At 41.5% G+C, this 23,216-nt stretch overlaps 1 protein-coding gene across 1 annotated transcript; it reads right to left on the bottom strand.

Annotated features, from left to right (window-relative positions):
• Positions 1–876: 876 nt before the first annotated feature.
• On the bottom strand, positions 877–22,496 carry wars2 (tryptophanyl tRNA synthetase 2, mitochondrial; the record flags this gene model as incomplete). Its single annotated transcript, XM_080038110.1, has 6 exons — positions 877–2,030; positions 4,550–4,668; positions 6,357–6,439; positions 7,519–7,599; positions 10,260–10,514; positions 22,404–22,496. 6 exons carry the CDS (start codon positions 22,494–22,496, stop codon positions 1,582–1,584), a joined length of 1,080 nt encoding a protein of 359 aa, XP_079894236.1. The 3' UTR covers positions 877–1,581.
• Positions 22,497–23,216: the final 720 nt, after the last annotated feature.

Below are 23,216 nucleotides of genomic sequence, written 5' to 3'. Positions count from 1 at the left end.
AGAAAGAAATACATCAACGACTACGAGTAAAATGACAGCAAGAATTAATGAAGAGAGGGGGAAAAGAGGGATGGATGCAAGAATAATGTGCAAGATGTAATGTGCATTTTAGTTACACCGTCTGTTTATTTATGTGAATTTTTGGGTGTGTGAGCATGTCTGAATAAACTCAATTTACTCAAATTAGGAAATTGGATCCCCTGAACACTGTTTGCAGTTAGAAAGCTTCCTGAAAAGTTTCTGTTTCACTGTTTTTGTACAGCAGCAGGGCCCACAGTTTGGTTTACATATTCTAGTCTCACGTTTATTTCTAGGTTCCTCAAAATAATTTGGTTTTGATTCATGATCATACAATTATTCAATATGATAAGAGTTACATGTAGAGAAAATATGTTGTAAACTAACAGCAGGCTACGCATAATGTAAACAAAGCCCCCTCCCCTGAAGCTGCCTAGTGCACCTTTAAATGCATGTGCGTGTCGTTAGTGTGGGATTATTTGTATGCACAGTTGTATCTAATTTAAGTGCATGTTGAAGTATAGGCCTACTTTGTGTGTGTTTTTGTGTTTACAATTTGGCCAGTAGTGTTTTAAGTGTGTGTACGGCTGTTTATGAATGGAGAAGTGTCACAGTGTAAAAGTAGAGTATTGGTTTGTTAGTTTGTGTTCTCAATGTGTGTGTGTGTGTGTTTAAAGACGTAAATAAAATCAATGTATATGAAAAAAAATCAGGTAATTAAAACGGCTGAGCTGCAAATATACACACAACATCTTGCTTTTCTCGTTTATTTTTTCAACACTCAAAAAGACAGACATTGAACAAGCAGAATCCCGGTTGACTATCCCCACCAAACACACACACACACACACACCCTACTATCACCATAATACCAGTGCTCACTTTCAAATCTTTACTACTGAATTCAAGTCTTGTCAGGGTTGTTTTTCCCCACCACTGTGTTTTTTTGCGTGATGCAGACTAGTGTTGCAGCAGTAAACTATACTGCATACTGCACTGAGTAAAAGTCAGTATGGAAAATACTGTGCTCCAGAATAATATACCGTCCAAAAGGCAAACAGGATTGACTTACCTTTTCTCGCGCGGAAGATCAGATTTTCTGAGCAAAAATTATTATTATGAAAAATGTCTTTAAACAAAATAATGTTCTAAATATGTTCTTCAGAAGTTTCATTATTGTGGTAGTAACTACAAGAATGCCTAAAGAAAAAAAATACCTTGTGTGTTGTACCTGGGGAAGCACATACAGCCTCATTTCAAAAGGCAGATAAATAGGTTTTAATATCTTTTAAACAAGTGTGTTACAGTACATCGCTGTGCTACTACAATGCAGCCCCAGCCCTCATTCATTTCAATGAGACCAAATAATAAAATGTCGCTTGCCAGTTCGTTCGTTTGTTCGTTTGCCTGAGTGTAGAGTAATATAGACATTACTCTCCACTCTACAGTTGAGTTGAACACATGTCAAAGGGGTCACTGGAATAAAATATGATACCGGCAGTAGTTCTTAGTACTAAGCACATCGTATAAATGTGGCTGTTCTTCCCAGGCTATAGCCGCCTCTCAACAGAATCCCACACGCTGTCGAACCTCCTTGAGTACCGGAGCAGCCAGTTCCCGGGCCCTTTGGTTGCCCCGGGCCAGCACTCCCTCCAGGTGGGCTCTGTCTCCCCTCAGCCTCTCAATCTCCTCTCTTATGGGCCTTAGCCTCTCGATTACAGCCTCAGAAACAAGCTTCTTATAGGCTGCCGTATCCAACCCTTTGGCCTGGGATACCGCCTCCTCCACGGTGATGTTTGCCATGGCGGCGTGTATGGTGACCAGGTTGGACACACCCGGTCTTGTCTCCGGGTCAAAGGTGACATCAGAGGTGAAGTCAGTGACGGCGCGGCGGAGCTTGAGGGTGATGTCATCGGGAGAGTCGGTGACGCTGACGGTGGCCATGGCCTGAGGGTCGGATTTGGACATTTTGGAGGAAGGGTCGCGCAGGGATTTGACCTTCCGTGTAGAGCCTGTGGGGGGGACAATGTTTGATTAGATTGGAAAACCATTTATCGGAGCACAGAAAGTAAGGGACAAGGGTGTATGTTTGGTATCAGAAAAATAAATTATACCATATTTAAAAAAAAACTTTCAGTTTGTGTGCATTCTTGCACCTACTTTGGAAAAAAGCATAATGGTTTTTACTACACCAGCTGTGGTTCCTGGGTGAGCGTACCCACCCATGACAAAGGAATTATGAAAATTAATAACTAGTAAAAAACTAAAATTACTTTTCTTTGTCATTTGAACATCAAAGGAAAAGCAGAGAGATTCTGAGAGTAAATCAAAGAAATAAAAGACAAGAGGAGGCTGTTCTTTAAAATCTGATTCTGTAAATCAAGTCATTCTTTAAATGAAAAAATTGTTTCATGTCTAGTTCAAGGAAGCTTTAAAAAGAGCTCCTATCTAGATCTCATATCTAGTATGGATTTCAGCTGGTACTGGTACATATGAATACTTTTTTCTTTACGTTTATCTTATTTTTCAACTCTCATAATTCACATGTGAATCATCTGTTGGTTTATTTTTACACGGTGAGAAACCCAGGCGATTCAGCACTGAAGGTTTGGATCTAGTTAATGTCAGCGGGAGTGAAGTGATGCCCGGTGTGCGTGAAAACATCCCAGGTTGTAAGCAGACGTCTCTCAGCGTGAAGTGATGAGTGGACCTGTGGGAGCCGCGCGTTCCCCATATCTATCAACCCCCGTACTCCTGCCATCTTGAAAAGCTACAACTCTTTTCTCTCTCTATCACATACTAGAAGAACGTCCACATCTTTCCCCACATGCCGCGTCCTGTTTATCCCCCATAATACAAGCTGATTTCAGGGCAAAATGAAAAACTAAATATTTTTTGGGTCTCAAATGGATGGAAGGTGGTGACTAGCAGCTCTGGTTATCCAAAGACAAGACATGGGATCCACCAGTTTGTGCCAAAATACTGCTGAGCAACACACACACACACACACACACACACACACACACACACACACACACACACACACACACACACACACACACACACACACACACACACACACACACACACACACACACACACACACACACACACACACACACACACACACACACACACACACACACACACACACACACACACGGAGTCAACCCGAGGACATCAGCCCAAATCTATTATCACTCCATTATTCTGATACAAGAGGACTGAGATATTTCTTTAATCAAAGCTGCACTGCACACATGACTGACTCCATCTTGTGCTTTTTATGATACTGATAATCAAGAGGATGAAACTGAGAGCCAGCGGGGGTGAGGGGGAATCTGAACATGTTAGCCATGTGTGTGTGAGTGTATGTGTGTGTTCTTGTGTGTGTGAGTGTATGTGTGTGTTCTTGTGTGTGTAACTGTGTATGTGAGTGAGTGAGTGAGTGAGTGAGTGAGTGAGTGAGTGAGTGAGTGAGTGAGTGAGTGAGTGAGTGAGTGAGTGAGTGAGTGAGTGAGTGAGTGAGTAAAACTGTGAGAAACACAGCGAAATAATTTCAAAATAAAACAGTACTGATTTTATACTGCGTGTTAAATCTTTGTTCAATGGACCATTATATCCCCGATTTTCCCTCATCCTGTCGTCAATATTTATTGTTTAAATACAAACATCTTAATTAAGTTAAGTGAGGAAGTGGAAGCTTCCTCCTTTGCAACCTGGCCAACATGGCAGCGTATGAAAGTTGCAGTCAGAGCAAGTACAGTTCATCTTCAATCTGAAGCAGAGAACACAAAGGGCTTTTCCTTATTCATCTCAATCCAAGAATCGGTGACGGACACCAAATATATATTTATATATATCTTGTCGTCTGAGGTCATGATAGTAAAATCAACTCTGGGATATTAGTTTGCATAGCGGCGCTTCCCTTGGCTACGGGGCTTCAAATCAACAGATTTCCTGCTTGTCTCCTGCCATCTCTCTACTACTATCACCCTACATCTAATAAAAGGCATAAAACCAATGCCTAAAAAATATAGAAAAAATAAATACCTCAGCTTGTTCAAATTAAATAAAGTTTTAAGCATTTTTAGGACAAAAGTGATCATGGTCCTACTATTTACAACTCTATGTTCATATATATATATATACAGCTAAAATGCACCAAGCTGTTGTCCATATGAAACATAAAATTACAAATTCTCCATAGTGTCAGTCAGAGCATTGTCATTTAAACAGCTGCCACTAGGTGTTTCAAAGAGTTTGTTGTACCATGATGATTTACCGTTTCCTTTAAAAGTAAAATAGGATTTTCCGACTCTTTTTGAAAACTGATGAAACAAAAGATGTACAGTTTATACACAAAAATATACATAAAAACGCAATTCCTGATGTAATGATATGTCTATTTTACTAGCAGCAGCAGCTGTCTTTCCAAAAGGCATATTATCCAATACCTAGTCTGTGTGTGTGTGTGTGTGTGTGTGTGTGTGTGTGTGTGTGTGTGTGTGTGTCTGACGTGTGTACTTACTGAGCAGGGCGGCGGGTTCCGGGAACAGGTCTCCGTAGCGGTTGTTGAAGATGCGAGCGAGATCCTGAGCCAGCTCTAAGTGCTGGACCTGATCCTCTCCCACAGGCACATGAGTGGACCTGAGATTCAAACCACGGTAACACAACATGAGCTTCCTTCATACACTAAAAAGCAGGGCACCCCCCCCCCCCCGACCCCCCCAGGGATATCCAAGTTACATTTAACTTTTTAATACCTTTTTATTGCCACTTAAAATGAAATTCAATGCCAACGTCAAGGCCATATACTGGCAAAAAGTAGGAAGGATATAATGGAAATTCTGACACATTTAAAGTACTTTAAATAAAGAACATTTATTTTAAAACTCATATATATATACCAACATTGATAGATTTTGTAAGAATAGCTTTGTGAAGTGTGTGTATACTCTGAATTACAAAAATCAAAAAGTGCTTATTTGTCACATAGCGACCCCCTCTCCAAATATTTTTTAAAAGGTTCAAAAAAGGATAATCAGAAAATGTGTGACCTGGGGGCGCCCTTAGCTCAGTTGGTAGGGCGTCCCCCCCCCCCCCCATGGGCCTCGGCCAGCAGCGGACCCGGGTTCGATTCCAGCCCGCGGTCGTTCTCTGCATGTCACTCCCCTCTCTGCCCCATTTCAACTCTGTCTCTACACTATCAATAAAGCATAAAAAATGCCAAAGAAAAGAAAATGTGTGTATTGTAAATTTCAATACTTTGTCAAGGAAATTCAAACTTTTTAGGCCTAATTTTGAGGGTATTCAATTTAATGATTTTTTAAAATGCTTTTAAGACCCAGTGAAAGGCACAGGAGTTAAAACACACAGCGGGTTGAGAGCAGACGTTTGGGACACGGCGCTGGATCTTTCTTCAGTGTCGGGTTAGAAGCTGTCACTGAGGAGGAAGCAATCCATTCATTTTGTCTTTCATAAACTCCAGAGAGCAGTGGAGATGAGCTCTCCTCTGCTACGCTGGGGCTTTCTACACAGGAAATTAGGTTTTTTGATATGTTTGATTTAGTTTTTTCCAGCAATATGTGGCTTAAGTTTTCCTTTTTTTACTATGGAAAAACAAAAAGTACAATAATCCAACCGCTAAATGACATGATCCCTAATTCGGCACAAATCAAAATCTACAAGAAGCTGCAGTATTAAATGATATATGAATTTTTTTTCTCCACTTTTTCTTCGACTTTCGACTTGCAAAGAAATACATCCACAGCAGCATTTCAAAAATATTCCCATCCCTTCACCTTCAAATATATATTTTGTTTTTGCACTACTATTTTTTGGCACTATTTTTCATGTTTATTTAGGGCTCAGGTGGCTCTGCTCACTGGTGCGTTTCTCTTATAGAGGACATTTTGCTATATTTAAAAGCAGCCTCAAGCCTTGGCTGAAGTCTGGATAAACGGGCCAACACCAATGATTGCTGGAGCTGATGTGGGGAAAAAGTAGATTAGATGTAGGTAGGTATTTACAGGGAGTTTAGTGTGTTGTAGAATTATTTGAACTGCAGTATACTATTTATAGTCCTGTTTTTCACTGACATATGCATTGATTTCTATTATATAGTTTTATACTGATTGAGAAATACATTGATGTAATAATAGGAAAGACAAATGTAATAAAGGTAATTTAATACGTTTTAATAATTGAACCAATCCTTTACCGGGCTTGAGCACTGAAATTAAATGGGGCGTTATAATAATAATGATGAATAATAATCTGATATTAAGACACACACACACACACACACACACACACACACACTCCTGAGATCTCACTTGTAGAGGAGGATATCTGCAGCCTGGAGGACGGGATACGTGAAGAGACCAACGCTGCCTTCATTCTTCTGTTTGCTCTTCATCTGAGGAAAAGAAGACGAATGGATAAATATGAAAAAATATATATTAAAAAAGGTAAAGTAAGACAATAAAACTAAGCACATAAAAGTGGACTGTACTCCAAGTCACTTTTTCTTTCGTCCACAAAGACCCATTTTCACTGTTACGACCTATCGGTTCTCAGATAAACGGGCTGCGGGTGAGTTCTTGTGAGCTTTTCCACCACGTTTTGAGAAACGTTTGGGTTAACAAAAAGGTAAGACCACTGGCACTCTCACGAGCATTAAAACTGCACGTGGCTGCTGAAAAGAACTGTAATTATAGGAAAAAATCGGCCAATTGGAATTAATAAACAAAACAATAAAACAGACAATAGAGGATGTTAGGCAAATCGCTAAAAATTCAGATGGAGGAAGAAAAGGAATTTTCTTAAATTTGAACTACCGATTTGTCCATGATTAAATCAACATGATTCTGAAGGAGAGAAGACACAACCAAGCTTTGATCGACATGTATTATCAATAATAATTAGGACGTGTACTGTCATTTATTACCCAATGAGCCGTTGGCATCTTCAGACACAAACACAAAGAACATGCGCTGGATTTTTAAGGCTCGTCCGTTTCATTGTGTTCAGCTGTGAAATGTATACGTTTGATCTCCGGTTGATTATATTGTTATAGTTGAAAACAGATCTGACCGGGTAACAGTATATTAGGATTGGCGTCAATATGATTTCAATTTGAGATATTACTTGGCATTAAATCTCTGTAATGACAGTATACATCATTTGAAAGGAATAACATTTTTGTCACAAATGTTATTTATTTTTTAAATGTAGGTGCAATTGTCATGGTATGTATTGGTTGATCAACACATGCTATAATTATAGTATATAATAATTGTAGTCTATGTTTAATATACTTCTTTAAAAAAATATAATGAAGGAGACAAAGATTTTTGCAGTCTGGTTTGAGAAGCATCAATGCATCGCTTGTTATTGGCCCACATTTAAATGGTCAATAGGGGCTCTATGAAAGATGATTTGATACCTTTAACAGAGCTGTGTGTCATTTTTGCAGGAAATGTTTAAAAGTCAAACCTTCCATTGGGGCAGGTGTCTGAGGCGCGGCATGGTGGTCAGACAGCCCAGGATCCAGGAGAGTTCAGCGTGTTCGGATACCTGCAGGGTGGGTGGGGGGGGGGGGGGGGGGGGGGGAGAGAGAGAGAGAGAGAGAGAGAGAGAGAGAGAGAGAGAATAAGACAAACATTCAAACAAAACAGTTTGTAGCTTGTGTAAAAGAACTGACACCAACACAAGAAGTGGTTGATGCTGAAGTGTGTCATTGGCTATGTATTCTTTATTTAATTCTTATTTAATATTCCTCATTACTGTTGGGCTGTTTGTCCCTCTAACAGTTGGTCTTTGAAGGCTGGGTGGGGCTAGATTGACGGAAGTATGAATGGGTGTAAAAATAAAGTATATATTCACACATTAAGTGTGTGATGTAAGGATGTGTGCCTGTTTCACTCCCGTAACCATGGAGAAGCATAGGAGATATCTTCTTCTTTTTAATCAATTAAGCAGAGAGATAAAACAAACGCAGATGAGCGGTGTGGTTTGGGACATCTGTGGTGAAGCAAGAGACTGACTCCATAGCGCCTCCAAGTGGCAGATAAGAGTGCTAACAGACTATTATTATACGATTCTTCCACCTCGACAGGCTCACCTGCTCACACCTGTGTTACAGTTAGGGTTCATTCTGCAATAGAAGTCAAAAGCACGATGACAGCTGTGTTACTACCAGAAAATAAACCGGATCCAAGATGTGGGCTTAAAATAAGATGTACATATCTTCTTTGCAATGATTTAAAAATGTAACAATGAAACATTTGTTTTAAACTTTTTAACAATAACAAGTGACTCTTCTGCTTCGATTACAGAAATATAAGAATCATAACCACATCTAGTTAACAAATTAAAACACATTTCGGGGTATTGAACTGTTAGATGAGATCAGATTTTTATTTTGATGCATACATACAGTATATACATTTTTGCCGTTCAAGTTTGGGTTTTGGTTCTGACTTTTCTTTGGCTGGTGGTGATAGATTTGTTCATAAGGGAATTAAAACACATTTTTGGATGCATTCATAATAAAATGATGTTGTTGTGAAGGAAAGAATAGGTGAATGTTAAAGTGCGGCTTGTGCGTCTGGCCGTGGTGCATTAACTTCAACATATCCACTTTCAAGAAGCCCGTCGTGAATAAATGTGAGTGTGTGTGGGTGCGTGTGCAAGAAAGAGAGTGTGTTTGTGTGTTTGTGTGTGTGTGTGTGTGTGTGTGTGTGTGTGTGTGAGGATGCAGGAAATATCCGCTTCTGCTTGGGCAAATGAAAGTTTTATGTGCACTATATTGCCGTCCCCTCTTTCTCTTGTTTCTTGAAAAGCATTCTGTGGAGTGTGACGTGGACAGCAGGCAGCAGGGACATAAAGCAGGGTTTCAGGCTAACGTTGTAGGGGGCCCGTATTCATTACACTGTGCAGACAGACAGACAGGAGATAGGACAGATGTCGACCACAGCCCAGAAAAGGGATGGATATAGTTTAAAGTGCAATAAAACTGGGATATTTAAACGATTAAGGGGGGAAAACAAGGCCTCCATTCATGCAGCATGGCAAAAAATGCACTGCAACAAGCTAATGTTACGTATCATAAGGGCTGATAATGAGCAATCATAGCACAATGGCAACAACTACACATACTGTAGAGATGGGATGTTGGTGAACAGTTGTCCGCGCACAGTAAAAGCCTACTTTTCTCCTTGATACTTCTTTAAAACCAAAAGGATTTGTGGATCTGCTGATTCATTCACTTCATTTCTGATACCACTGACTTCAAGCTCGTCACAGCAAGATCTGAGCCTTTTTTTTTTTTTTTTTTCAATGAAGTCGAGTATTTTCTTTGGGCAGTCGTCGTATTTTTACATGTGGAGCAGGCGTGTTCTACAGGAGGGTTGCTTTGCTGCCAAGTTATGTGGCATGAAGTTAAACAGGAATAAAAATAGGTTGGTGTGAGTGCATGTGCATGTGTGTGTGTGCGTGCGTGCGTGCGTGCGTGCGTGCGTGTGTGTGTGTGTGTGTGTATGTGTGTGTGCGTAGGGATGGGGTGGGGGCAGAGAAACGCAGATGAACTGAAATTAACTATCTCACACTCACACACTCTAAAATATAAACTTGTGAAAAGAAAACACACACACACGGTATCAAGGGAGAACCAAACAGGTGATTTTTTGTCTCCGTCCTCACTGAATTTAAACCCTAAAGTCTTGGATCTGCCGACATGCTGCAAATATTCAACCTGCCCTTCTGAGTTCCTTCATGTGGCCAACGCAGGACTTAAATGGTGGTTTATATAGTTGTGTTTGTTTTAATAGTTCCTGTAAATCTTCCAGAGTATACAGTGGAGATAAGAATCAGGAGCGCTCAAATATGTGTTTTGGGGGCCGGCGGGCATGTCAGAAAGCAAACATTACACTAAACTCGACAGCAGTAAAATAAACAGTAAAAAGATGGCAGAAATGTCTAGAAATGTCAAGAAATGTCAAACTTTTTTAAAAAAAGTGTAGAAGCTGCTTTTTGAAAGGAGACACACATATATTTATATCACTTACATACTTTAACAGGCTCACAGGGTCATGTTTGTTTGTTTGTTTGTTTTTCCTAAATTGACCGATTGGACCAGCCAGAAATTGCAACTGAATTCCAACTTGTAATGGAGCACAGCAGACATGCATCCATCAATACATCCACCATTCATGGTACCACCCCCTCCTACCCACCTGGGACTGCTGGAAGAGTATTGCCCTCTCTGGGTCGATGCCACAGGCCAACAGGCTGGCTGCCATGTCCAGTATGTTGCTCCTGAGTTGAGCCGGGTCTTGAGGCTGGGTGATGGAGTGCAGGTCCACGATGCTATAGAGCACCGAGGGATACTGGTTCTGCAGGGACACCCAGTTCTCCAGGGCACCCAGGTAGTTGCCTAGGTGGGGTACCCCCGTAGGCTGGATCCCAGAGAATACACGGCCAGGAGGCTCCTGGAATAGATGAGGATTGTGGTCAGGGTAGCTACAGATACTGTTCCAGAGCAAAGGCACTAATAATAAATATATTAAAATAGCTTTTCACTAATGGTCTCTTTTGCTGCTACTGGTCATTTATAATCATCAGATGAAAAATGAGACGTTCATACACATTTAAAAAGTTCCTTGCAGTAGGTTTAGGGTTGCTAAATATTTTTTTTATAGAATTACCATAAAGATCATTCAATTTGTTTCATAACCTCTTTAGAGCTAGCGTTTCTTAAAATAACCATGTCTTATTTTTTCCCAAAACATCAATGTCTAAAAATGAATGCAGTTATGAGTTGTTCATTTCTAAAGGTCTACTTAAGGGACTGCAGAGAAACTCAGAATGGTCTCTAGTGTTTTGGAGAGAGAGGGTGAAGGTGAAAAGGTGAGAAAGTCACAAAGAGAAAGCAGCCTGCGGAGACTGAAGCGTCAGTGTTAAACTCTTGCCGGGTTGTTGGAGGCCAGCAGCGGTCACACTTGTATGACAGAGATGCTAACTCCATGGCTAGCACCTCTGTTCTCTCCCAAACACATCCCGCACAAAGAATGCATCACCTCACTGGCCAACAATAACACTTAACATTCGTCCAGCCAACTTTAAGGCCTCCGTTACCACAATGGGGGAAAGACACTGAACAGGGAGGGGGAGGCAGAATCACGAAAATAGATCCAAATATACCACACACAACATACAGCCCTGCACCATATCACCAACATTATAACAAGGACCTTATCTAACAAAAGGTGGAACTAGGACCAATAAATCAAGATTTATATAAACCCTTTAGAGAAAGCAACAAAACATTTTTTTCTAAATAAATGGGTTTTGAGGTTCGATCTGAAATGAGCTGCGTCTGTGATAGTGTGAATGTCAGTGCGAATGTCAGGGGGTAACATGTTCCAGGGTCTCGGGTCAGCGAACTGCAAACGTGTGATCACCCCACAGTTTGTAGCTCGACTGTGGGAAAAAAAGGTGCTTGGATGATCGCGAAGAGTTGAAAACTCTAAAAAAAAAACAAGGATAGCAGCAGCTGGCTCTTCACCCCCTCTGAATAAAGGAGGGGGATGACAGGTAGTGTTTGTATCATTGGGCAAACATTGTGTTTCTCTTTCTACAGAGCCTGGCCGGGCCTAAATGCCTCATTTCTTCTGGCATCTGGCTGCGGTACCAAACCTTGGCTTTCAATTGGCCCTGCTGGAAGAGAGTCCTAACCACCGCTTTGTGGCACCAAACACCACATGATACAATTAGCGGGCAAGCAGAGCGGCACCTGTAATGAGACGGGAAACCGCAGTGGCATCCAAAAAACCCAGGGCTTCTTCACCAAAGCTGTTACACAGTAGATTAGGCCTTTGACGGAGCAGAAAACCCAAAAGACGCAGACTGGAACTTGGGTGTTTTCGTTGGGCAGTTAGAAAGACAAAGTGTTTTGGAAGTCTGGGTTCTGTTCCCGGCAGAGGTGTGGTGCTGTGGCTTGGCTGCATGCTCGAACTCACAGGTGAGAAGGTGGTGAGAGAGATCATGTCTTTTTTTAGGTCTGGGAAGTATAGGGTATAGTTTTATATATATAGGGGAGGTATATGTGGTACAGATATCTTGATCCGCCATGTGCACAAGGGCTAGAATTACAGACAAGGCCGACAGAATCCAGGACAACAGATGGCCAAGCAATGTCGGGGACTTTTCTATTTACTAAGAACATGTTCCGACTTGCTATTTAGCATTAAACAAAAGTACACCTGAGGCTGATGGGAATGTCTTTAGTTTTGCAGGTATTTGGTTGTAAATCAAAGTTTTTAACAAATTAATTAATTTACAAATTGATTTTATTGGGGGTGCCAGATCAAAAAGAAGGATAAACAAACGATAAGGGGAAACATTTAATGACCTAATATAACAACCCACTCCACAGTTGTTAAGATATTTGAGTGAGGATCAAAGTGATGGACTGATGGTGCTGCTGACCACCCAACATCACCTTCAGTTGAATGTATTTGACTGGCAGAGCAGCGTTCTGTTTAGTGAACTGCATTGCCAAGTTAAACCTTTTGCAGAACTTTCTTTTTTTTGGCCATAGCTCCCTACATCAGACACCCATTGTGCCAACACTGTGGTCTGACGGTAATTAATGAGGAGGAGGTTGCATTTTTTACTGCAATGTCTTGGTCTGAGCTGGGCACTGTGAACTTATACTGAAAACTGGCTATAAAACAAAGAAAGGTGGATTTTAACAATTTAACAATCTTACCATTTGGAAGCAATATTGGAGCTTTTGATTGCATAAAACACACTTCTTAAGCGGACCTAGTTTGCGCAGATGTCATGGAACTGTAAAACTTTTAAGTTATTAGTAGTGTTCAGTGCCGTCTCCCGAACAGTGGTTGAAATACCAATATAAACCCAACTTTCCAAAATGATCTTGTATAACAAACATACAGTAGATTTTGAGGTCGATTTCGTATTGTTTAATGTTTTTTTATATAAATTGAGCCTGTTCCATATTCTAAAAAACTCATGGGATTTCTGTTATCATCTCAGATCGGGCGATCATGTGTTCCCCGGTCGCCCCCTTCAAGGTTACCATAACTAATCATTAAAACCTGAAGCCTTCAGAGGATATCCTCTTCAGTCACTGCAGAGAAATCGGTTATCTTGACACCAAGCTGAGCTACATCACATTCAATCGGACTGAGGGACAGGCTCGGCACAGCCTCGGCGATCAGATAACAGCTGCTCTCTCGACAGTGTGGCCCAGAGCTTCTCCATCTCTCAGCCACGAAGGGATCAAATAACAACTGTTCTGAGGCCAGCGTGGTCCTCAAAGTCTCCATCTACTGGCCTGAGGGAGCTGGTCGCTGCCCGGCAACAGAGAGGCAGGAAGGAACTGGGTGCTTATGTCATTACCGACTGGGTAATTGCACTGGAGTGCCATTGATGCTGAGAGCCTCTTAAGAGGTGTCAGGATTGATTTGGGTGTGGACGGGGCCCCGGGTCTGGCTCATGTGTGTTCTCACCTCGAGCTGACACGCCAAAAGCATGTTTAGCCCTTTACTCCGGCCCCCGGGGGAAGCCATTAGCAATGCAGACATGGTAATGGTGTCATTTGAGCCAATCGAGTGTCAAATGAGAGTCAACGCCTTGGCTAACTAGCCACTGGGCAATCGGACTATCACGCAAAAAGGGCTACCTCGCCAGACACCTCTGTGTTACTTTTGGTTAGAGGAGAGTGTCTTTAAAACATGTGCCTCTATAGTTGCTGGATGTGGAAGTAGGTTACACAAGGAAGTAAATCAACTACTGCATGATGACAGAGGAGACAGCAAGTGTTGTAAAGGAATTAATGTTTGTAATGAACACTGCACTGCGAGGCCAAGAGTAATAAAGTATTATCATCTAGCATACTTTGGGCCATGTTAAACCTGTGAGTTGTTTATTTTAGGGCAGGGAACTGTTGACACACTGTTCTCTCTCAATATTTTAAGTGCGTTGCTGTTTGGCCACACCCCTCTTGCTGATGTCTTTTGCCTTTGACAGCTGAAGGCCACACCATCACGGATGAGATTGTGGCCAGAGTTGCGAACACAGTCGAACACAAAAACAAGATGCTGCATCTCAAGGTGGTTATCCTCCAAAACTATTTTTGAAATCAACATCAGCTTCTACATGCTTACATTTAGCCTTTCAGTGGCACCAGAGTCAAGTCAAGGGACGACCTAAGTCTTAAGGATCCATCATCTGGTAACCATGAATGTCGGTACACAAATACATTTTGCAATGAATGTCACATCAAGCCATCCAATAGTAGTACAGATACTTAATTCTGGAACAAGATGGTGGATCTCCATCCAAGCGAATGGCTGAAAAAACGATATTACAATCCCTATGAGTAATATATAGAGCCTCTAGCAGGGTTTAAAAAAAAAAGATTCTGGCCTGAATCAAATCTTTAGAGACACATTTTGAGCAGCTGAGCAGTAGGCAAGGCTGGAACACCATGCTTGATAAAGGAAAATAATACTATCCTCCCTTGTGCAACTACATAAAAGAGTGATTCCCTGGTGAGCAGCGTCATTTGGCTTCCCCTATTGTCTCTTCACTTCCATCTCTTTCCATCTCTGTCTGACAGTTGTTGGACGCCTGTCAATGACACATAGCAGAGGCGGGAAATGCTGGTTGTTCGTTCCTCATATTTTACACTGCAGACAGCAGGCAACGGCGCAGTCGTATTACATCGTTGCTAAGGTGACGAAAGCTTTTTTTCATCCACGTCTGCCATATGCTGAATTCATTATGCACCATGTGTGTGTGACATTAACGCCAACAGCGGGAAGGTTACATACACTAAAAGGCCGTGTTTTCACACTTGCACTATACCTTTCCGGGAATATGTGTTCATTTGTCTGTGCGTGTACGTGTGTGGTAATCTCCACCGGGACAGAGGTCATGTGCAAACATATGTCCGCACGTGTCTTGGTCTTTGCCTACATCAACATCAGCTAAACTGTGAAGGTGTCCGTCTTTGACAGCTCACATCAAAGATCAACACTGGTGGAGAGAAAAAAATATCCTATGCACAAGCTGCTTTATTGAATGGAAAACAATAGTCAACTGGAGCGGATTCACTTCATTTGATAATTAATAGGCTGTCTTCTTCTCTTGGAATGGACGCTGCGTTTCTCACAAATCAGGAGAAAAAATCCATGTCCAGGATTCCATGGAAACAACATTTCCCTTGTTGCTCCAATAACACAAAGTCTTCCACAGCACTGGAACCACTTCATGGGAACTGAATGACACTTGTTGGATTTATCATTCAAGTTAGCGAAATGACATCCGTACAGAAGAATGTTCAACAATGACAAATAGTGCTGCGACCAGATGCGAAGAGTTGTATCTTGAATCCCCAGTATTCAGACAGGCTGTGAGGTAAAGTTGAAGGTGGAGTTAGTGATTCTGGAGAACGCTTGTCGTCAAAATCACTTTTTTGTCAAAATCAGTATATCTCCTCATGATCCGCTACTTGTCGTTAATGTGGGTGTACTAAAATAAACAGGCCTTTTGCTAGCTACGACTAGCCCCCTTTCTTTGCACATCCTTTGTTTACAAACCAGTTAACAGGGCCTAGGCTGTGTATTAACACCAGGTAGTGGATCATGAGGAGATATGTAATGGTTTTGACAAAAAGTGACTTTGACAAGTATTCTACAGATACGCAATGATGCTCATTGAACCTTATCTCCTCGTCTGTCACCATAACAAATTTAAGGTGATGCTAAAGCATGCTCTCTGTGAGGGGACAGCTGTTGTTCAACTTGACCTGAGATTCTCCATTTGTATTTCTATTATTGATAGCTTACAGAATGCCTATACGCCTAGATACAGTCTCGCTCGTTATTAATCTCAGGCAGCCACAGTTTTGGTTGAGCTAGGACTTTACAGAACAGTGGATTTCTCTTTCTCAGATCTGTTCTGGGCTGCTTTTCAGGGCCTCATACATCATATCAGAGGCCGGGAGGGGAGTCCTGGAGTGGCCCACTGACATCTCTCTCACCGAGGGGTTGATGGGCGGGGGGCTGACGAGTCGACGGTCACCACCGTTTTACAACGCCAATTTCAACACGTATCAAAAACCACCTTCTGGGAGCGTGGCCCGCTTTGCCCCGCTGTGAATTACCATCAGCTCTTTGTGGGCCGGGGGGGAAAGAGCTCCAGATCTGGAGTATGGCTACCTTGAGAAGGGCCTACAGACGGAGGATTTTCACAGCTTTCCCGCTGCGCGTCAAACATACAGGATCCAGTGTTCCTCTTCTGTCGCGGGCGCCCCATGCACCATCATTAGCACGGGCGTCATGCTGAAATGCACCTTGACACACCTCCCCCCAAATCCGTATGTACCTTTCTTCATCTCTGTCTTTCTCTCACTTTGGGACCTGTTAACGCTGGCGACCAACAGAGCTGCACTTCACTGAGGTATCAAATAGGAAATGGGGTTTACTGTATTACCCCCACCGTTAGCCCCGAAAAGCATGTGTGGGTGTCTAGTCGATGTGGGAACACACCACAGCTTGAAACAAAGTGCATATGACCACAGAGAAAACATGCACACACACAGGAATGCACATAAACACACACACACACAGGCAGGCAAAAGACATGGAGAGATGGAGTGGTGGATGAAGAAAGAATGAAAGAAAAAAGAAAGTGATGGACGAGGCACTGTGGTAAAAAAATAAATAAGAATAAAAAAAGTGTGACTATAGCATAGCTGCAGTCAAGAGAGTAGACTGGGGCAGTCTTTTCCTCCTTCGTTTTTCCCTAACAGTCAGTGTGTTGGAAGGGGGAGCAGAGCAGAGCAGAGGGTGAAAAAGGCCCCGAAAGGAGCGTTTGATTAAATCTGCGGTTGACGTGTGGGACAGGTGAGATTGATGAGGTTCCTCCGAGTTTCACACTGTGCGGAGAGCGGGGGTACAGGAACACAGAACGCTGCAGTGTGGCGGGCCAGGGCTCGGGGCCCGCTCGCGCCGTGGGGTCCCTGGGCTGATTAATGGGACTGGAGGCCCTTCAAAAACAGCACTCCCCGCAGACCTGGACCCGAACGCTCGCTCCAAAAATAACCAGGCAGCAGCAGCAGCCTCACAGCCCTCTAACAGGCTGCAGCTTCTGAAGGAAACAAGACTTCAATACGGGGCCTGGGGGCGGATAACCAGGAGGAGCACACACGGCCCACTCCAGACAGGAAGCTATAATCTGGCTCATTAGAAACTAAACGTTTAAAGGCTTTTCTTGTTTATTGGAAGTGACAAACACTGACAACTGATTGTATCAATTATGGTGTCAAATGACACTGCTGATGTAATTATACTTAACAAGTGTGAAGAACGTGCAACCCAAAGAACTGGAAGTAAACTTTACACAAAGTGACACTAAGGCCTGGTAAAAAGTGACTTAGAAAAAGTAGTTCTCTGAGTAGATCAAGGACTTAATGTCCATTTTGGCCTAAAAGTTGAGAAATTACAGGGAAGGTGCTCAGAGGAATGGATGTTTGAACATTTACAGCTCAAAGAACAAGCGGTACAATCTGTATCAACTTGGGAAGATTGTGAGTTATGACTGAAAGCTCCACAACACAAGTTGAAGAATGAACTGTTTGGAACAGATATTAGAAGTTATGTCCTAACTTGCACAGTTGAGTAAACAATTCCTGACTGTGTGGACTTATTATAACAATGCAATAGTGACAGCATTGTAAAATGTTACTGTACCGTAAAGTTGTCATTGCAAAAAAATAAAACATATATCCTATCTTGACAATTGCAATGTTAATACTAGAACTATACTATAAACGACTTCAGCTTTTCCAACAAATTGGTCTCATTTAAATAAAGGACAAGACTGTCTGAGTAGCGTAATGCCTGCAGTAAAAAAAAATATATATTTTAATGCTCGTCCCATGGTAGCTACTGACTGTCACATTAGGTCTAATAAAGGGCTGTATTATTCACTACAGTTTTATGAACTCTTCCCAAAGGAATAGTCGGCTTAAAACCAGTGTACTGTACTTTACTGTTCTGTAAGTCTAAGCCTAATAAAACCAATGCATTCTGCCTACAACATGTCGATGCAGCTGGAAAAGGCCAAACTAGCGTAATTCCTATGTAGGTTTTTTTTCAATGTTAAATAAACACGTCCATGCCATAACTACGTGTTTCCATTCAGTGGGCCCTTTTCAAATTGTTCCAAATAGCTTCATTATACCACTTCCTTCTTCTGTGTTGACAATGGACATGTTTGATTGTGTTTAACTTGAAGGACAGAAATGACTGACGGCACAGCTAATAATACCCGGGAAATACATAAAAATGTCAAAATACAGTAAAAAATAATATCAGGCATTACACTTCATAAATGTATTCATATGTAATTATGCTAACACTCTATGCAAACCCTCTCTGTAATTTCCCTCTGCAAAGCAAGGCAGCCTCTGAGTGCAGCTCAAAGGCATGATACCAGATCCTTGGTATGTTTTAATTGGAAATGTCAGACACAGGCCCTGGATCAGTATACGGAACTGAAACACAGGAAAACTGGTCAGAAATCCCCCGACACTACTGTGGGCGCGCGCACACACACACACACACAATCACACACACACACACACAGCTACGGGGCCCATTCTGTAATTCGATTTAGCTAAGATATGAATTGAAAAAAAAAGGGAATATGTTGACATAAGGGATTTTTAGTAACGGTGTAATGTGCAAAGCGCCTTAGCAGGAGCAGCACTACGACAGACCTAATAACATGGAAGGGACTGCTGAGAATTAGCCGGCTTTTTCTGACAGTTGAAAATAAATAGGGCGGTTAATGAACGTCCTCAAAGGGGAGGCCATGTTTCCCTCGCCTTCTCGCTGCCCAGTCCCACGTGGCGCGGGAGCCGTTTTCTAATGGTTTTAGCTGACACCCCAGTGAAGTCAATGTGGAGCTAGAGGAGAACAGAGGAGGCAAATTACAAGTCACTTCCTCTTTCCTGCGAGGCCCGGGGCTGACATGAGTGATATCAGTCAATAAATGGGACCACAGGCATGGGACGGGCCCGGACGGACGGACGGACCGGGAGGGAGGGAGGAAGGGAGGGAGAGAGCCCCTTGTATTTACAGCTGACATGAGGCTGGGGGTTAGAGTGTGAGGATGTAGAAGGCTCTGTAAAGAGTACACAACTTTCTATTATAACCACATACTAGAACGGTTGAACTCGATGCTTAGCTTTAATGAATTTAGGCACAATCAAACGTAAACAAGTTGTTGGTAAATTAATCAAATATTTAGTCAAGATTTTTTATTCTTTTTTAAGAAATGCAATTTAATTTTTTTCAGATTTTATTAGTTTAGATTCAAAATGCAGGCCTTCTGGTAAAATGTGTATGCTCCTCCTAACGCCAAGTCATGATAACTCTGATAACCGGGGTCATCTTCACAGACTGCAGAGCCAGAGAAGGAATTATAACATATGCAGAATAGTACTCTCCTTGGTACAGTTAACAACAGAACTTGATATTTCAAATATCAACTTCACTTTGATTATCTCTCACTGTGAAAATCAGCTATGTATAACTGATAAAACTGCAAAAAAAAAAATCTGAAAACTATGCAACGGTTGTCAAATTAAGGGTATCTGATCTCACTTAAATATTTTCAAACAGCAAATATTAACGAAAAGTGATACTATTTCATGAAGCAAAACCAAAGTCGTCTCGTTCCTCACAAACTTCGTTCCCTTCGTCTTTGAATCAATCCCTGGAGGTCCAGTCAGTGACTTTTTTTAATCTATTTAAAAAACACACATTTTTCCAGAGCAGAAAAAGCCCCCCAAAAAACGTGCCTTTCTTTGCTTGACGCACATCACACCTCAGGGCATTGTGAGCTCCGCTGGTGTTTGCACTCAGCCTTCCACATTTGGAGAAAATTAAAACAAATGAAAACCAACACTTCATTTTCTGATGTTATTGCTGGTAACGAAGCACTGCTGTGTCCCCCTTCTCCCTCTCCTGCCCTCAGAGACTCGGCCCTTAACAAAATACAGACGGGACGGCGGAGGTGAACGCGCATACTGTATTGCAGCTCGTACATCAACCTAGCAACGGGGCTTTTGGGCAGACGTGGATGAGTTTTTTTTTTTTTTTAACTGCGCCGTAATGCAAGAACAGCTCGATAATTAGCATGGTTGTTGAAACACAGCGGTTATTCTTACACGTGCCATGGGACTCGTTGTTTGCCTTAACACCCCATTTGCTTCTCCAAAGGCAGCCCGTGCAACGATAGGAAACCCTAAACTGAGTTATGGTCGTCCGCTGAAGTTAAAAAGGTGCACTCAAGTTAGCAGTGCTACTGAGGAGGTGACGTCACAGGCTAGACTATGAAGGGAAACTGCCCCAGATAAACTAAAATTAGAGAGTCTCAATGATAGCTGCTTCAGACGAGAATGAACAATTCAAAAGGTAGAGGCAGCGATTCTGGAGAATGCTTGTTTTCAGTGAATATCTCCTCAGGATCCGTTACCATGCTCGTACTGTGTGCACACTGAGAAAAAAAGGTATGGTGTTAATACACAGCCTATGCTCTGAAATTAAAGGGTACGTAAACAAAGGGGGCCCACCATAGCAAGTGACATGCCCGTTTACAGAGCCTAGGCTGTGTATAAGCACCAGATTGTTGACAAAAAGCATTCTCCAGAATCGCTGACTCCACCTTTAAAGTATTGGATATTGCATGACCAAAAACAGAATAATCCAACACATGAAAAAAAAATCCTTAATAATGAATGATAACAAATGATTCATCGATTTGTAGAATGTCAAATATAATGAATGAATCACATTGAAATCATGTGATGACACATTTTAAAATGGAGAAACACATTTTGCTTCAGCTCGCCTTGTTTGGCTCAACTTCAGTTTATTATTTCCCCAGAATGTCCTTCCTCTCCCGGGATTGGGCAAAACCATGTTTGCTTTCTTTGAATGTGAGCAACTGACACCAGAGCTGACGGTTACTGTTGAGGTTTGAAGTCTCTCTGAAAAAAGACTGTCTGCTGTCAAACTAAAGGCAGCTGCTCTAAATACCAAAACCTCCTGTTTTAGTTCCACAAGTATTCTCTCTATGTGTGTAGCAGTGTGACACTTGAAAGCCATGGACTACTAGGCCTTAAAGAAAGCAATTTTTTTCCTCTGAGTATTAGATGGAAAACTGCTCCATTTTGCTGATTGAAGTCTTACACTGACTGCAGCTGGTATGCTACACAGAATCAAATGTCAGTTTCATTAGGTGGTGGTATAGGATGGATTACTATGTATTTTTATTTTGTTAAGATATGATATATTGAAAAATAATCTTGTCCGTGTTGTCTGCAGGTCGAACTATGTAATGGTTACGCTGTTGCTAAATAATTGTGCTACTAGTATTAGTATCATCTTGATTATTGTTAAAGAGATGGAGGTGTGTGTGTGTGTGGAGGAGGAGGGGGGGGGGTGGGGGGTGGTGGGGGGGCGGTCAATGCAATGTGTTTCAGTGTTCTACAGTTTTTTTATTTTTTATTTTCTCATTTCTGGTTAAAAAAATATATTAATATGCTTGATTTTTTTGTATCATCTCATTGTACTTTGTGTAGGTATGTTTATGAATAATGTTGTGTTTCGAAAATTCTTACTTTACTTATTGTTAGTGATTTTCTAAGCTTTATTGTGAGCTTCCTGCATCATAGTGCATCATTTATTATTGCACATATTTCGTTTTATAACTTTGTAATTTTTTAGTGGTATTGTGGACTTGCTTTTCTCTAGGTTTATGTTTAATGGTTGCACAATCATACAACAGCAAATGCCTTAATATTTCAACGTACCTGGCAATAAACCTGATTCTGATTTCCCTTTGGGCATGTATAGGCCTACAATAACATTTGTATCTATCTTTCTCTCTATCTACCTACCTATCTAAACAGCTACTCACTGGGCATTGCGCTCATAGCCTAAGCATTACCCTTTAATGACAGCTGATAAGCTCCTTTACTGTCTGTTGTCATACATGTTCCAATGGGCATCACTACTAACTCCAATACTTTATTACTTTAAAGCATATAACCAGATAACTACCGCCAACAACACGAGCTTAGGCCTATATAATAAGACTCTATTTCAAAAGAATAAGCTTTGGAATGTCAACGTATGAAGCAGCCAGGAAACTAAACAGTAGCCTATGTGAAACAGGAGGAACACACAGTCACTAAAAGAACGACACAGTTTCGACACGGTTCAGTCTGACATCTCTCCTTCTAGTCGAGACACTAACACATTTCCTCTCACCTTGTTTCCCGTGCAGAGACATCTTTTAGGAGAGTTAAACTTCTGAATGAATCGGGGGAGATGTTTGAAGTATGTCCGCACGGGGAGCGCCATCTTGGACTGTGACGTCACACTACGGTGGCTGTGCAAGAACAAAATAAACCGCGGTGTGTGGAGAAATCATGTAGGCTATTCCTACGTAGGCTATTATATAAGGGAGACAGCACGTTGTGTTATTTGCAATTTTTACAAAAGTTTAAGAGTGACATAGAAAGAGATAGACATACAATAAAAAAGGAAATATAATAAAATAAGAATAAAAATCAGTCAAATGGTTAGCCTACAAGAAAATACTATTGAGAGTTTAATTTAATAACCATTACTATGGATCACTAATTGATATAACAGTAATATAAGGTATTGAAGTCCAAATGATTTATTTTTCAAACTTTTTTTTTGCATAACTAAATTATTCTCTATAGAAATCTGTTTAAAAACTCCTGTGTCATCAGCTCCAAGCACCAATAAAATTGTGACCGAGTGAAAGGAAAGAACAAGCCTCAAACAGAGAACACTCTACTAAACTAAACACCAGCTGCCTCCCCTGCAATGTTGTCAATGCCTATCTGAGCCCTGTGTTGCCTATATGAAGTAAAAAAAGATGCCACTAGCCCATGTATAGTACATTCGACTATAGAAATGTGTCAGACATGTGCGTTTTTTTTCCCGAGGTCTCCATGTTAATTGGTTGGTGTTGTGTCTAGCCTGGGCTGCTTCCTTAACGACCAAACTTTTCCCAGGGTGCAGCTGCAGGAACGCCTCTATATCCCATAT

Source organism: Ammodytes marinus (assembly GCF_949987685.1).
Source record: "Ammodytes marinus genome assembly, chromosome: 12".
Lineage (NCBI taxonomy): Eukaryota > Metazoa > Chordata > Actinopteri > Uranoscopiformes > Ammodytidae > Ammodytes > Ammodytes marinus.
The sequence above is the reverse complement of the archived record's forward strand: the minus strand, read 5'-3'. Positions and strand labels throughout refer to the sequence as shown.